At 29.9% G+C, this 17,646-nt stretch overlaps 1 protein-coding gene across 1 annotated transcript; it reads left to right on the forward strand.

The window, feature by feature from the left end:
* The first annotated feature begins 184 nt into the window (after positions 1-184).
* MLO10 (Seven transmembrane MLO family protein) lies at positions 185-12,715 on the forward strand. Its single transcript, XM_022885599.2, has 15 exons — positions 185-939; positions 1,376-1,433; positions 1,620-1,825; positions 2,897-3,013; positions 3,124-3,184; positions 3,320-3,408; positions 9,683-9,757; positions 9,843-9,931; positions 10,008-10,057; positions 10,164-10,204; positions 10,285-10,458; positions 11,307-11,342; positions 11,489-11,556; positions 11,698-11,758; positions 11,981-12,715. The coding sequence occupies exons 1-15, from the start codon at positions 748-750 to the stop codon at positions 12,374-12,376; spliced, it is 1,713 nt and encodes a 570-aa protein (XP_022741334.1). The 5' UTR covers positions 185-747; the 3' UTR covers positions 12,377-12,715.
* The last annotated feature ends 4,931 nt before the right edge of the window (positions 12,716-17,646 follow it).

Raw genomic sequence — 17,646 nt, forward strand, 5'->3', positions numbered from 1 at the left:
ATGTACTTCACGCGCCAAACTGAAACCTGAAACAAGAAAATTAGAAAACGACAAGAGTTTTTATTGCTAAATTGAATGTGGCTTAGACAACTTGACTTATGTTTACATTCGGACACGTTTGACTTAATCAACGCCAGGATTGGATGGACGTCTGAAACATACGCGCTTCTTCTTTCTATTCCTTAACTAACATTAATTTACCGTCTCCAAATTTTACTTCTATACTCTTTGTATCAACTGAATTTCTCTTTTCCAAAACCGCTATCCAAGATCAGTAATAAAAGCAAAGAAATAATACTAGGTTATTTCAAATTATATAGTTAAAAAACGTTGGTGTTTAGAAATTGTTCAATAAAATCTATCTCTGTGGAAGGAACTCCGAAGCGTTTTGGTGGTCATAGTTATTTAACATTGAGTTGTTGGAGCAGCATCGGGTCCTGGGCGGTCGTTGCATCTTCTGAGCCTTCTTTCTTTCTTCCAATATCTCTTCTCTCTTTTTAACAACAGCAACAAAGTTGATTTTTTTTCTTCTTCTATTTATCTAGTGTAATATTCACTACCACTGCTTTGTATAAATTTCAGGAAAGCGAAATATTTTTGTCTTCAATACAATTCCAATCTCAATACCCTCTCTTTCCTTTTGCTTTTATCTCTCTCTCTCTCTCTCTCTGTGTGTGTGTGTGTGTGTGTGTGACCTGTCTTGGATTTCCTTTCCTTCCGATTAAACCCAGAGAAGGAAACAAAAAAATGGTGCGGTTGTTGCTATGGTACTGTTTGTGGGTTTGGTTAATAGTGGGAGAAAGACTAGTAATGGGGGCAAGCGAGAGTTCAGGGGAGAGAAAGCTTGATCAGACACCTACATGGGCGGTGGCTGGGGTTTGTGCTGTTATCATCATCATTTCTATTCTCTTGGAAAAGGTTCTTCACAAACTTGGCACGGTAATCCTTTTTCCCTTTTCTTTATTACTTTACTTGTTATTGATTACACTTTATTACTTCCTTTTAATTCTGCGTTTCTTGTTATTTCATAAATGAGTTTTCTTCCTTATTTCCCTACCTCACTTCTTCAGTTTCATACTTTGCCAGCAAATCTTGTATCTTTCTTTTCCATTCTATTTTTCTGGCCTGTTTCCTAAACTGTATCATTTCTGCACCAATCAAAAAATTGTAATGGATTGGGAAAAAGCAAATAGCAATAAAAAAAAATATGCCTTTTTCTTTTCCAATTTTAAAGATATATATATATTCTTTTGCAAAACAATTCCCTATTTCACTGGAGAGAATGAAAGGTACAGTGTTGTGTTGGTATTTTCATTGAAATATGCTTAGCTTTCTAATACTGCCTCTGCCACCACAACCTGTTTGTGGCATTCAGTGGTTCACAGCGAGGCACAAGAGAGCCCTGTACGAAGCCTTGGACAAGGTTAAAGCTGGTAAGTCCTGAATTTTGTTTTTTATGATTACTCATGTTACGCTTTCTGCTTTTGATTGCCGAAAACTGGTTTTTAAATGTTGCTTGTTGGATTTATCTTCATTTCCCCCACTGCTGCTATTATGGTTTTATGATATACCACTATTTGTCCAATAAAAAACTTTGACCTTCCACATGATTATTGCAGAGCTTATGGTTCTGGGTTTCATTTCCCTGCTCCTCACTTTTGGCCAGAGCTTTATTGCCAGAATCTGTATCCCTGAAAATGTTGCGAATACTATGTTGCCTTGCAAAGCTAAGAGTGAGCAGGACAGCGAAGAACACCGTCGAAGACTCTTGTGGTTTGAGCATAGAATTTTGGCTTCTGCTGCAACTGCTCCTAAATGCAAGGAGGTGAGCCTATGCCAACATGCATTGATGTCCAATTAGTTTGGTTTTATTATTATTATTAGTAATAATGAACTAATAATTATTTGTTGCAATTGAATGTTATGAGCTGCATGTGTTGCCAATTTTCTTTTCTGCAAACGTCCGAGACATGGTTTTATGTTCATGTGTAGAAGGTTGAAAAGTAAAAAAACCTTATTTTGACCACAAACTAAAGAAATAATTTACTGACAACATAGTCAAAAAATTTTGAAATTTTCATTTGGGAAGGGGTTGGGTGCAAGGCAGACCAATGACGAACTATATGGAATCCACTGTATCTAGAAGGCATATTGTCTTTTCTTGCCTTGACCGACATAAACAGCCTTCTGCAAAGTTCCAACAATGTATGGTAACTTGTGGATGGGGCATGCCAAATTCTGCCTGCCTCTCATAACAGCTCCAGAGAAAATGAAATAGTGCTGTTCTGAAGAAAGATACTATAAATAAGTTTAAGCAATTACTTCTGCTTCTTGTATGGATATGTTGGAAAGACCGGTAACTATTAACAGATAAGTAAATTTCAAAATTTCAGTTTCTTTTTTTCTCTTGAAATGCATCTACAAGATTGTTGTTTCTGATTTTGTCTGAAATAATATGCGTACTTGTGCTGATCCACCAGTGAGTACACTAAAACATTTGTTTATACAAGAATTGAGGTCACAATATAGGACTCTGCAATTTGACTTAATAATAATTTTTTTGTCATTTTATTCAACTTCAGTTGTCCAAGCTATTGAAGTGGAACTTGTTTGATGATTTACAAATTGAAACTGTTGTTATAGATACCATTTGTAATTAAAAACAAAAGCCTTACACTCCTTTAAGATTCATGAAGTCATCCTCCTACATCTTGCTATTGCATTTCAAATTACTGCTATATGGTGGCTTCTCTTGTTCACATTTCTGGATTAATCTTCCTAATCACTTATTTGTTCATTTTCAAAGGAACTTTATAATTTGCTTTTGGTCTTAGTATGAGTTACAACATAAATTTCTGTCTTCTTGAAACTGTAACTAACTAGGTTTTCTCTACAGGGGCATGAACCGCTTATATCCACTGGAGGGTTGCATGAGTTGCACATCCTAATATTCTTCCTAGCAGTTTTTCATGTTTTATATAGTTTTGTTACTATGATGCTTGGGAGACTAAAGGTAATTAAATCATGTCTTATCTGTGTGTGTTGTACTGGATCCTCTGCTCTCTACTAGATGCATTCTTAAAGATAAGTATAATCTTTTAAATTAAAAGCTGCTTTGAACAGATCCGTGGCTGGAAGGTATGGGAGCAGGAAACTTTGTCTCATGACTATGAGTTTTCAAATGGTATATTTTTCCACGCGGAACTGCTTCTAGTGCATGTTATAGCTTTAAAACTTCTACTGTCAATCTTGAACCTAATTTCCCAACTTTAATTGTTGCATCTTGGAAGCTAACCTTGATGCATGGTTGTTTTTGTAGATCCTTCCCGATTCAGGCTTACTCATGAGACATCTTTTGTGAAAGCCCACACCAGCTTTTGGACTAGGATTCCTTTCTTCTTTTACATTGTAAGTACTTTTAACTAGCAAAAAGGGTACAATTTATTTAATAAGGTGTGTTAGAAAATTTAAGAAAACAGAAATAGTAAGAAAGAAGAAAATAAGGCTTTGAAGCGTGAAGAACACTATCTTAAAGGCAATTATACCTATAGGATACAACAAAGCCTTAAAACTTTTTAAATCATAAGTAGTGAACTTGGTCTGGCAGAAAGATCTATTTATAATAAATGACCATTCACCAATCAAGCCAATTCAAAAAGTCATGACATTTTGTATAATCATGTTTTATTGTTTAAATAAACTTTATTTAAACAGTCATGTTTTCCTGTTCATATATGTTTATTCGTATCATCATGTTTTTCATTGTTCAAACATGTTTATTTAGAATCAGTAATATTTCAAAATAAATAAAAAATAATAATAATAATGCAAAATTTAAAGTTTCAAAATAAATAAATAATAATAATACAAAATTTAAAGTGCCCAAGTGCCTATTTTTGACTTTTAAAATTGTTTAACCCACTAGGAAAACTCCTAGTAAGGCTAAATGACTTGACCAACTCTAACACTTAGCCCAATTATTTAAATAACATAAGTAATTTCTTTTAAACCATATATAAGTGATCTTTCTATTTAATGTGGGATACACCACATTCTAAACTACCAACAATCCCCACCAATTTGGAATGTTGGTGCTTAATTTTTAACCTTTCACATAAATAAATATTATGAATACAAGAAGGTATCTTTTGATTTAAACCTCCAATTACCATATATACCTTAGAATTCTAACAAAGTTGATGGTGTTCGTAGATTAAACCGCAACTCTTAATGTTAAAATTGAAGATATAACATACATAATACTTATTTAATATTCTATTAGAGGTTTATGACGGCTTTAGCTCTATTATGGTCATGTGTTTATCCTTATTCATAAACATTTACAAGAAAGTTTCAATTTTCTTGTTGAAGCGGCACTTCTATGTTTATATAGGTGGAGTTTTTTGTTTATGTCTCCATTGTTATAGACATTTAATTATAAACTCCAATTAGAGTTCAATCTCATCCTCCATTTATGCAATGGCTTACACTAGTATTCCAAATATTTAGAATAGATTGACTAGTGTTTACAGACACATAAAAATAACTTGTTACCTATTAAACTTTGCAATTAGAGGTTATTAATTCAAAGTTAGGTTCCCATTATTGGTGTTTAAAAGGAATGTTAAACCCATTCCACTTGTGGTGCTTCTTGCCAAATTTCTAGGTAGCGCCTTGGTAAAAGGATCTACTAAGTTGTTAGCAGATTTAACATATATTATGGTAATTGCTCCATTTTTTTATCAATTCTCTTATATAATCATGTCTTAGACTAATATGTTTAGATTTTCAATTATAAATTTCACTATAAGCTCTAGATATAGTAGCTTCACTATCACAATACAAGGAAATGGCTGTCATTGGTTGTGGCCACAACTCTATATCAATTAATAAATTTCTTAGCCATTTAGCTTCCTTGCCTGTTGCAGCTAAAGCTATAAATTCAGATTCCATAGTTGAATGTGAAATGCAAGTTTGTTTCTTGGATGCCTAACTAATTGCACCACCTCCAAAGGTAAACATTCATCCTGAAGTGGATTTATTCTCACTTATACTAGTGATCCAACTTGCATCTGAATATCCTTCCAAAACAGTTGGATCTTCGGAATAAAATAAGCCAAATTCTTTAGTTCTTTTAAGATAACCTAGGACTCTTCCTATGGCTTTCCAATGACTTATACTAGGCTTACATGTATATCTTGATAACTTGCAAACAACAAAAGCTATATCTGGCTTAGTACAATGCATAGCATACATAATACTTCTAGTAGCACTAGCATATTCAAGTTGTGCAATTACATAACCTTGATTTTCTGTTAATTTTATACTTGTATCATATGGAGTATTGGCTTTTTTTATATTAAGATACTTAAACTTATTAATAGTTTCTCAATATAATGACTTTAATTAAGTACGAAACCTTTGTTATATCTCTTAACTTTAATTTCCAAAATGGTATCAACTTCATTTAAATCTTTCATTTTGAAGTTAGAAATCAAATACCTTTTGGTTTCATTTATGCCAATCATATTAGTACTAAAAATTAGCATATCATCCACATAGAGACATATTATAACTCCATATTCTTTAGTAAATTTTGAGTAAATGCACTTATCTATTCCATTATATTTAAAACCATTGGCTTCTATGGTTGAATCAAAATTTTCATGCCATTGTTTAGGAGCTTGCTTTAGCTCATAAGGTGACTTAATTAATTTACAAACTTTATTCTCATTACCTGGAAGAATAAAACCTTCTGGTTGTTCCATGTATATTTCTTCCTTTAAGTCACCATTTAAAAAGGTTGTCTTAACATCCATTTGATGCACATGTAATTTATAAATGGAAGCCAAAGCTATAAGAACTCTAATGGATGTTGTTTTAGCTATTGGAGCATATGTATCAAAATAATCTATGCCTTCCTTTTGTTTAAAACCTTTTGCAACTAATCTTGCTTTAAAGGTTTGTACAGATCCATTTGTATTATATTTCTTTCTAAACACCCATTTACATTCTATAGGCTTAAAACCTGGAGGTAAATCTACTAAAACCCATGTATTATTGGACATGATTGAGTCCATTTCATCATTAATAGCTTCTTTCCAAAAAGCAACATCTCTTAAAGTCATAGCTTCATTAAATGTTTTAGGGTCTTCATCTACATTTAGTAGAATTGGTGTTTTATTAAGCACTTTGGTTCTATTTCTTTCTACTAGGAATACTATAGAATTTGGAGAAATAAAATCAGAAGGCAAAAGATTCTCTTTTCTTGTTCTTTTGCTCATTCTAAGTTCAACAGAATCATTACTTTCTTTTCTTTTATTTCCAGTTGTAGGAATTATTTCAATTTGTTTCTTCATATCAATTTTAGTATCACATATAAACTTAGTTTCAAAAAATTCTACATGAATAGATTCAACAATAACATTAGTATTTAAATCAAGAAGTCTATATGCTTTTGAATTCTGTGCATAACCAACAAAAATACTTTTAATACCTCTAGGTCCTAATTTTGATTTATAAGGATAAGGTATTTTATAAAAGGCAATGCACCCCCACATTTTAAAATAATCCAAATTTGGTTTTTTGCTGTAATTCCAAAGTTCATATGGTGTCTTTAAGAATTTCTTTGAAAGAATTCTATTATGTATATGGCATGCTGTTAAAGGTGCTTCTCCCTAAAGATTTAGAGGTAATTTAGCATTTAACAGCATACTAATTACCATTTCAACCAAGGTTCTATTTTTCCTTTCAGCTAAACCATTTTGTTAAGGTGTGTAAAGGCTTGTCTTTTGATGAATAATTCCATTATCTTCACAAAAAAGAGAAAATGAATCTGGAAAATATTCGCCACCCCTATCAGTTTGAAGAATTTTGATTTTCTTCTCCTTTTGATTTTCAACAATTGATTTATATTCTTTGAATTTATCAAAAGCTTCATCTTTTGTTCTCATTAGATACGCAAAAGTATAACGAGAACTATCATCTATAAATGTTATAAAATACCTTTTTCCTCCCTTTGTTAATAAACCATTTAACTCACAAATATCAGAATGTACGAGTTCTAACAATTTTGTATTTCTTTTAGCTTTAGGAAGAGGTTTCTTAGTCATTTTGGCTTTGACACAGATTTCACATTTTATGCCATGATTTTTCTGGTATGTTATATAATCATGCTTAGTCATATGATTCATATAATGATAATTTAAATGTCCTAATCTAGCATGCCATAAAAAAGAAGAATACTCAACCATATAAGCAGAAACATTATTTATTTCATCAATGCTTAGTTTAAACATACCATCATTGGAATATTTTTTTCCAATAAATACACCATTTTTGGAAACTATAACTTTATCAAACTCTAGTACAATCTTAAAGCCTTTCTTACATAATAAATTTGCAGATACAATGTTCTTTCTAATCTCAGGAACATGAAAAACATTAAGCAAAGTTAGTTTCTATCCTGAGGTGAATTTCAATTCAACTATTGCTTTTCCAATCACTTTGGCAGGAACATGATTTCCCATAAGGATGTTTTTTGGTTTCTTGCATTCTTCGTAAGTCTTGAACTGCTCTTTGTTGTTGCAAACATGAATTGTTGCACAAGAATCTAGCCACCAATCAAATGACTTATTTGTAGTAGCCATATGAACTTCGATGGTCATTCCAATTTGCATGTCAGTCATCATTGCAACAAGTTCATTAATTTCTTGCTCAACTAGATTTGCCTTGTTGTCATAACTAGAACCAATCATAATACCAGCACTTTTAAATCTGCAATTTTTAATCAAATGTCCTTTCTTTCCACAATGGAAACACATTTTATTCTTGTTAAATTTGGATTTCTTAAATCCATTCTTTTGACTTTAAAATTGTTTTGAAATTTACCCAAAGACTTGTGAGTTTTTCCAGAATTTTGTTCACTCACATAATTCACACTGGAACCTCCAAGAAAGAGTGCATCTCTTGCATGATTTTCCGCTTCAATCTATATGTGAGTATGAAATTCTTCAATAGTGAAAGTATCTGTTCAATGTAGAACTTTCTTCCTATATCCATTCCAAGAAGGAGTAAGTTTTGACAAAATAGCTCCAACTTGAAGTGAATCAGGAACCTTAATTTCTAATTCACTTAACTTAGAAACCAGAATTTGCAACTCGTGCACTTGGTCAATGATTGGTTTGTCATCAGTTGTTGAAAATTCAAAGTATTTCAAAGCCAAAAACTTATCCGTACCTTTCTTTTCGTTCATGTATTTGTGTTTAAGAGCAATCTATATCTCTTTTGGTGTTTTCATATTTCTGAATAGGTCATATAGATGGTCAGATAATGAATTCAAAATAAGACCTTGACAGACTAGTTCATCTTCTTCACGTTTGCTTCTTGTTGCCTTGACAGCATCAAAATCTTCAGGAGTTGGTTTTGGAATTGGTTCCAAATTTGGATCAAGCACATAAAACATCTTCAATGCAATTAACAAAAAAACCATTTTGTCCTTCCACCTAGTGTAGTTTGATCCATTAAAATGATCAAGTCTGATTATATCTTGATTTTGAAAATGAACCTTCATGCTTGATTCCAAATCCATAGCAGCAATAGGGACAATAGTATATGTAGTATCCATAATTGCCTTTAAATTGTTAGAAAATTTAAGAAAACATAAATAGTAAGAAAGAAGAAAATATGGCTTTGAGGTGTAAAGAACATTATCTTAAGGCAATTTTGCCTATATGATACAACAAAGCCTTAAAACTCTCTAAATCAGAAGTAGTGAATTGGTCAGGCAAAAAGATCTATTTATAATAAATGAACATTCACCAATCAAGCCAATTCAAAAAGTCATGAGATTTTGTATAGTCATGTTTTATTGTTTAAATAAACTTTATTTAAACAGTCATGTTTTCTTGTTTAGATATGTTTATTTGTACCATCATTTTTTTCCCTATTCAAACATGTTTATTTAGAATCAGTAATATTCCGAAATAAATAAAAAATAATAATAATAATAAAAATTTTAAAGTGCCCCAAATGCCTATCTTTGACTTTTAAAATTGTTTGACCCACTAAAAAAACTCTTAGCAAGCTCAAATGACTTGGCCCACTCCAACACTTAGCTCAATTACTTAAATAACATAAGTAATTTCTTTTAAATCATATATAAGTGATCTTTCTACTCAATGTGGGATATACCACATTCTAAACTACCAACAAGGTGAAGGTACAAGTGACCAGACACTGACCAGAAAATTCAAGTGCAACCATTTTGGTTCTGGTTGTGGCCATAAGTTGATGCATAAAGGTTCCATTGAAAAGGAAAGGTTGTTTCTTATAAGAAATAACTGCATTTAGGAGAAGATGTTGCACCAGTTAATGAATAAAAATGAAAATTTGGGTGTGATTGTCTTGTTGAATGCAGTCGAGTATGATAAATGAAGAAAGTAAAAGAAAAGAAAAGATTGTAAAATGAATATGGAAACATAGTTGTAGCTATGGTAGACTAGATTAACTCCCAAAACACAGCTAGTGCATATAAAGCTGCTTGAGTTGATTTCTCAAAAAAATAAAAAAATAAAAAGATGAACTTGCTTGAGTACTATTTGGTTCCCTTTGTGGTTTGAGTATGTATTCCAATGTGCTACCTTTCTAAAACAATACTGATCTTCTTAGACCTTCACTGCAGGGATGCTTCTTTCGACAATTTTTCAGGTCTGTTGGGAAGGTTGACTACATGACATTGCGGAATGGATTTATTACTGTGAGTTTCTTTCAATTGCAAGTCAACAGTATTTGATGTTGGTTTTCAACTTTTTCTTCCTGACTATTTCAAACTTGTATTATAGGTTCATTTAGCTCCCGGAAGTAAGTTTAACTTCCAAAAATATATCAAAAGATCATTAGAGGATGACTTCAAGATCGTTGTAGGAGTAAGGTACTTATATTTCTGTTACATTGGATAACATTCCTTGCTGTTAGTGTACCTGAACCTAGGTTTATCCTCTTTGCAGTCCAGTGCTGTGGGCATCATTTGTGGTCTTCTTGCTGCTAAACGTCAGAGGTGAGCAAGTTTTTTCTTGAGGGGATCCTTTCAGAGTAAAATTTTGCAATTTCAAACTGAATTAGAAGCTGAATTCTGTTTGCTAATATAACACATGCTTTTCCAGGGTGGCAAGCATTGTTTTGGGCATCCATTATTCCTGTGATTGTAAGAAATATTTCTTAATAACAGTTTCTTTAGAATTATTATAGAAGATTTCAAAGTTCTAAATGTTTCATTGATAACAGATAATCTTAGCTGTTGGGACAAAGCTTCAAGCCATTTTGACAAAGATGGCTCTTGAAATTACAGAAAGGCATGCCGTGGTCCAGGGAATACCTCTTGTACAAGGCTCTGACAAATATTTTTGGTTTGGTCGACCCCAATTAGTTCTTCATCTAATTCATTTTGCATTGTTTCAGGTATTCATTATTCTCTATTTTAATTGATTATTGAATATAAGGCTAGCTGTCCTTTAACATAAAATGAATCCAGGTTTAAAATCCTAACATTCTGTGTTCTTGTTTGGAATCATAACTTTAGGTGCATGGTAACTGTAATAAAAACTAGAAAAAGAATTCTTCCTTGCTTACTTTATGTATGAAGTATCTCAGTTTTAATAAAAAAACAAAAAGGCTAATGTTGAAGGTGTCTATGTTTTCCTTATAGGAGGTCAACCTAACTAGAGAGTCCTTTGGTTAATGCAAATTTGGCATGATTAGTGTCACAGCATGCATCATTGTTGCATGAGGTGGCAGCAGTTAATATCTTATATGCTTGCTGGTGACTGGGAATCCAACGCCTTTATAGCCGTTTCACCTGCATTTAGGGCAAGCAATCTCGTTTTAACAGATTCACATATTCAGTGGAAACTTTAATGTTTCCACTAATTTACATATTCACAAATTTTGCACAAACTAAGATTCTAATGTGAAGAAATGGTATTGCATGATAGATTTCATCAGTTTTCAGTCCTACCATAAATATTTAGGAGAGTTGAGAACCAGTTTCCATCCTTGAGCTATTTTCTATCATAGTTGTTTACAATATTTTATGTGAGGAGTACTGATCAGAGGTCTTTCATTCTATTTTTATCATGCATTAATTGCTGTCTGATTCTGATTTGTAATAGACATTCTTTGCCTGTTAAACTATTTTCTGGAAATTTTGGTAGGTCTTCTAATTTTTTTCTCATGTCCTTTTTTACTTGCATTAGTGACTTCCTAATTTATTTTCTTGCTCATTTTTCCCTTTTTCTTCTTTTTGGCAGAATGCATTCCAGATAACTTATTTCTTGTGGATCTGGGTAATTAACTAAGCTCTGCTAACTTTACCCATTTGGAACTTGTCTCCCTCTCTTTTATTTCTGTTTTTCTTAACCTTCTTTTTTCATTATTTCTAATCTGAAAGTCTGGTATAAATGTGTAATATTTTTAGTAATTCCTTGTGCAGTATTCATTTGGGCTGAGATCTTGTTTTCATTCTAATTTCAAGCTTGTCATAATAAAAGTTTCTTTGGGGTAAGCCTAAGCTTTAGTACCATTAGTCTATTGTGAAAAGTAATATTATGCAGCTCAAATGTAAATATGATAGTTTGCTGGAATAATCCTTTCATTGTTGCTCCTCTTTTTTTTCTTTTCTTTTTTTTTTTTGTTTTGCAGGGTCGGAGTTCTATGTTTGTGCAGCTACATCACCCTTCCGCTGTATGCCCTAGTAACTCAGGTGCCTTACCTGTTTCCAGTATCTTTGATTAAAGTAGCTTCTAGGAATTTCTTGAATATGTATGCAAATGGAGGGAAGATTAAAACTTGGTTGCTTTTGAAAATTGTTTGTCATACAAATCCTCCACGAGTAAATGCTACAATTGGATCCTTCTGTTGTTTTCTTTAATGTGAACTATCCAGTAGGGATAGAATTAAAATGAGTGATGCTTATAAATTCCAGATGGGTTCCAGCATGAAAAAGTCCATCTTTGATGAGCAAACATCTAAGGCCCTTAAGAAGTGGCATATGGCTGCAAAAAAGAAGCATGGGAAGGCAGGAAAGTCCCCCACTAGAACCCTGGGTGGAAATGCAAGCCCAAGTTCTACAGTCCATTCCACTGGACACACACTTCATCGATACAAAACTACCGGTCACTCAGCTCGTTCATCCTACACATACGAAGATCATGACACGTCTGATCTTGAAGCCGAACCATTGTCACCCGCATCGACCAATTTGATAATGAGAGTGGATCATGATGAGCCAGCAACCGAAATACGTGAAACCCACCATGTGGAAGCGAAAAATGAAGATGACTTCTCCTTTGTCAGGCCTTCTCCAGTAAAAGAACCATAAACGAAGTGGGGTGGTCGATGCATGCATGCAGGTGGTGGGAGAGTCCTGTTGTGTAAATCTTTTTGTTGAATGCATTCTGCGGAATATATTAATCTGGTTGAAATGATTTTGGCTAGGTAGCTAGTGACATATATATATATATATATGTATGTATGTATGTATATTTTATTTACATTACTGTCCTTGTTTACCGATTACATCTTCCCGCCCTTGTAGTTTGATTTATTGTAGACGTCGAATGGTCTCATATGGTGAGATTCACAAGCGAGAATATTACAGATGTTTTTCAGATGTAATTTTGGACGTCTTTAGAAGAGCAAAAAATGAGTTATTGTACAATGGTTTAATCGAAGATGGAAGCTCAGTGGCCCCATACTAAAATGGAACTGCATGCATGTATGGCAAATCGATTGAAATCCAACCTGTTTGTCCTTTTTACGACAGCTCAATCCTTTGCCGTCCACTCTTCAAGTAGGTATTCGTTCGTGATAAATGCAACTACTAGAAATGTTAATACATACTACTTGGTAGTAATATAAAAAATTAAAATTAGTGGTGTGAATGAGGAAAAGATGGCCAACGCCGCCAGACTAATAAGCATTGCTGTCCAGTCTCCAGATATACATACTATCCCATCCCACTAAAAACAAGGCGCCAACTGGTTTTTGCAAATGCCCTGTAAGCTGTAAAGCCATACTTCGAATTTATTGCAACGAAGCAAACGGATATATCCATCTGGAATTACAAAGGTTCAAAATACACCGTCTTTGGTATACAGTAAACAAGAGGAGAGTTGTAGGCCAATTGTACAATAATAGGTTATCTGGGAAATAGGGAGAGTTGTAGGCCACTGTCAGTTATTACTCTTTGATGAAATGCATTAACGATGATTCAAAATCCATTGTGTCAATAATGGTGTGATTTATTGAATGAGTGCAAAATTTTTTCATTTAATAACATCAAATTATGTTATCCATTTTTGTACTTTAAATAAAATATTAATTTAATTTCTTTACAATTATTTTTTAAAATTTGTAATTTCAATGCAATTATTAACTATATTTAATTTCTTTTGTTAAATTTGATGATGTGGTTTTTGATCATATGATTTTGCAAAATCTGATGATGTGGCATTTGATCATATGATTTGGTATTCACTACAGCACTGATCTTGCTTATGTGGTGAATTTTATCATATGATATTTGGGATTTGGGATTCTGACGTCTCTTTTGCTTTACACTTGCATCATTTTCTCTTGTCCATCTTCATCTTTCGCTTCTCTCTCACCAGAATCGCAAATTCCAGCGACATCCCAATCTTGCCCAGAAATGATTTTCCATCATCAATTATTCATGCCATCTTTCTTTATTCATATACATTACTAAAATATCTAAGAATTAAAGAAAAAAAAAAAAAAAAAAAACCCCTTGGATTGGAAAAGATAGCACTGAAAGCGTTTACTTTTGTTGACGTAGACTAGGCACCACCACCCCGGCCACTCTCTTATCTTTCCTTCTCTGTGCGGTAAAATCTCACTCCTTTCGGAATAAAGTAATTATTATAGTGATTTATATCTTATAATTAGATCATAATATTTTATAAATATTGAATAATTTTATATGATAATAATTTTAGATCATTGAAAGATATCATATTATTATTTTATAAAATAATCTAATTTTTTCATAAAAAGATAAAAATTTTTGTTACTTAAATTAAATGATATATAAAACTAATAATACTCAATATATTAATTATTCTAAAAATTATAGTAAATTATATATTATAATTGAATTATTATATTTGATAAGTATTAGATAATTTTATATGATAATAATTTTGGATCACATAAAGTTCTCATGTTATTATCTTAGAGAGTAATATAATTTTCATATAAAAAAAATTTTATTATTGAAATAAAGTAATATATAAAATTAATAATATTTTATTTTTTTAAAAAAAATTTAAGAGTAAAAAAGGGTTACCTTATCTCTAACGCGGAGGCAAGTTGCCAATCCAATTGCGATTTACGAAATCATTGAATTTTCACCTATAAATTTTTTGAATTTATATATTATATACCAATGAAAGATCGTGGGAAGATTCAAACTTCAATGTCAACATTTCTCTCTTACCACTTCTATTAACCTTCATTGGTAATAATGTTCAATATTACTTATTTAATATGTAAGTTAAAATTTTATTTTATTTTAAAATTATAATTATTTTATTATAATTTTATATATTTTTAAATTAATATTTATTATAACAAATTTAAAAAGAATTTATATGTTCTTTATTTGTTAAATATTTTATATATTTTTTGTTATAAATTTAATAGATTATATTTATTTTTTTATTCAAATATTTTTTTACATAATTTTTATTATAAAAATTAATTTACTTATCAACAAAAACTATTTTATTATAAAATAAATAAAATATTACTAATATTTTATAAATTATTATTTTAAACAAAACTAAAATTATTAATTTATATAATTATTACAATATGTACAGTTATTTTTGTAATTTTAAACAAAATAATGTTTAATTTTTATTTGTGTCAAATACAATAATTTTTAATTTTTAAAAATTAATGATTGTTAATTAAATAAATTGATTTTAAATAACAAGTATAAGATCACTTTAATAATAATGATTATATTATCATGATAATCTTAAGAAAATTAAATGCTACCTTGTTGATTTGTTTTTGTTTATTTTAATTACTTTGTTAAGTATAAAAGTTAGATTTTGCAATTCTTTTTATATAACCCATTTTACTTTTGATGTAATTTAAATGCAAAAGTTTATTAATTTTTTTTTTTTTTTTTTTAAAGTTTAAAGCTCATCCTTCCGTCTCGCAAAGATAATTTTCACTCTTTCTCTAGGAACAGAACACAACAAAACAAAATAGAGGACCTATAAAATTCTTGATTTCTTATATGCATTGAAACACCAGTGGAACAACCCCAACCCACACCCCCGACGCCAACATTTTTCATAGCCAAACGAAAAAAAAAAAAAAAAGAAAAAGAAAGGAGTTTTGGTTTAGTGGTTTCGGGTTGGTTTTGGTTTGAACTTTTTGATGATTTAGGAGGATAAGATGATAAAAGAAGGATGGAGAAACAAACCGATTAAAAGAAGGGAAAAAAAGATGGAGAAAATGGTGCCGGCGACAATAATAGATGGCGGATTAAGGTTTTTTGATTTTGAGTTTTGCTCTTTTTGTGAAAAGGAAAGTGTGTTTTGAAAATTTAAGCTAATTACGGGGGTTTATGAAAGTGAGAGGAAGATAGAAGGGTTTTGGTTGGTTGCCGACGGCGAAGGGCGGCGACCGACGTTAAAAAACAGTGATCGAAATCTGAGTTTAAAGAGAGGTTGTCAGCAAGAATGGATCTAGAATTTGTGGTTACGGGGGACAAATATTTTATTGAAATGCAAATTCATATAAAAAATTACATATAAAATCAAGATGTATAATATATTTTTGTAAACAAAAATTTTATTTGTTATAAAAATAATGTTTGTATAGTTAAAATTAATTATATGATTCTTAATAAATATAGTCTAAATAATATTTAAATAAATTAATTTTTAATATAAAAACACTTATAATAATTTAATAAAATTTTACTTATAAAATTCTTAAAGATAGATATAATATGTGAAAGAATAATATAAAAATTAATATATCTAATTTTATTATTCACTTTTAATATATGTAGTTCTATCATTTATTTCAAATAAATAAACATATTTATTTTTTATTCATTATAATTTGAAGAATAAAAATATAAAAGGAAAAATGAAGATATAAATTTAAATAATTTTTTAATTATTTCACATTTTATTTGTTACTTTTTTGTGTTAAAAAAATGGTTAAAACTACTTAAGTAGAACAATAATTTCGCTATCTTTATATAATCACTTCATATTAATTTAAATAAATTATTAAGAAAAATTTAAATTTTAATAATTTTAAACTCTTTAAAAGTAATTTAATTTTTTAACAAACTTATATATAAATATATAATATAATGAAATTGTTTAGCATCCAAAGAGTCAATGTTCAATTACTAGATAAATAAGAAAACATTTTCTTGTGTAGACCTTAATTTAATGGGGGTAAATTTGATAAAAATATTTTTAATGGGGTAATATTTTAAATTTTCAAAACTTTTGATTTTTTTTTTTTCAATAACCCAAAAAAATATTAGGAAGGGACAGCTGCCCCTTCCGGCTACCATATACGTCCGTCTCTCGTTGTCAGGATAGGTTTTAGAAAGAGAAATATAAAAAAGGACGTGACGCTTTAGAGAGTGAATGAGGTTTTAATCCACATAATTAAAAATCATCCATGTAATCAGTGAAAATTTACACATGTCAGTCAATCCACTGATACTTCATCAATTTTAAAGAATGAATATGATTGAGCCATTTAGCGATTGGATGAAAATTAAAAAACGCAAAAAAAAAGGTAATTTGATTAAAATTAAGAAATTAATCATATAATTTGATCTTTTAAGATTCAAAATTTAACAATTTGAAATATTAAAAAAATCAATTGTACAATTTAATTATTGGTACATAAAGAATCATATCATATGTTTATTATATTATAATATATATAGATACTCGATAAATATTTATGTAAACAATTTTTTTGAATAATAATAGTAGGAATTTTTTAAATTATAAATTAGATAAATTTAAATTTATTTAAATGTTAAAATTATTAAGATAATAATAAAAAATCAAATCAATAATTTTTAAAATAAAAAATCTTAAATATGTATTTTATCATCATAATAAATAATTTTAGTTGTTTACAAATAACCTTATTTAAAAAATTATTTAATTATCAAAATCTATTAATATATTTAAAAATTACAAAGATTAAATTTATTCAAATCTTTCAACAATCCTTTTATATCTTGATTTGAATCAATAAAAAATATTTCAAAAAATTTAGGTAAGACAAAAAATTCAAACAAATTTTCATATTAAATTTTTAAATAACTAGACTATCAATAGGATTATATTTATCTCAACTCCAATTATCAAATTTATATTTTAAATATATATAAAAAATTTGATTTCATCTTTTATCACTTATTATATTGCTTTTAAATTCTAAAAATTAATTTAAAAATCATCTATTTAATTCCAATTGTCACTCAAAATTTTTTTTACAAATTTAAAACTATAAATGTAATGTGTTATATTAATTTTTATTTTTTTGATTACAACTTTTTTCAAAATA

This window comes from Durio zibethinus, chromosome 10, assembly GCF_047325235.1.
Source record: "Durio zibethinus cultivar Kanyao isolate XHJ-2024 chromosome 10, ASM4732523v1, whole genome shotgun sequence".
Lineage (NCBI taxonomy): Eukaryota > Viridiplantae > Streptophyta > Magnoliopsida > Malvales > Malvaceae > Durio > Durio zibethinus.

Excerpts from the sequence above, each read along its gene's own strand:
- MLO10 (XM_022885599.2), top strand. The coding sequence starts at position 748 with ATGGTGCGGTTGTTGCTATGGTACTGTTTGTGGGTTTGGTTAATAGTG. Across the intron at positions 10,058-10,163 it reads CTTGCTGCTAAACGTCAGAG|GGTGGCAAGCATTGTTTTGG; the intron begins GTGAGCAAGTTT and ends ATGCTTTTCCAG. Across the intron at positions 10,205-10,284 it reads CATCCATTATTCCTGTGATT|ATAATCTTAGCTGTTGGGAC; the intron begins GTAAGAAATATT and ends CATTGATAACAG.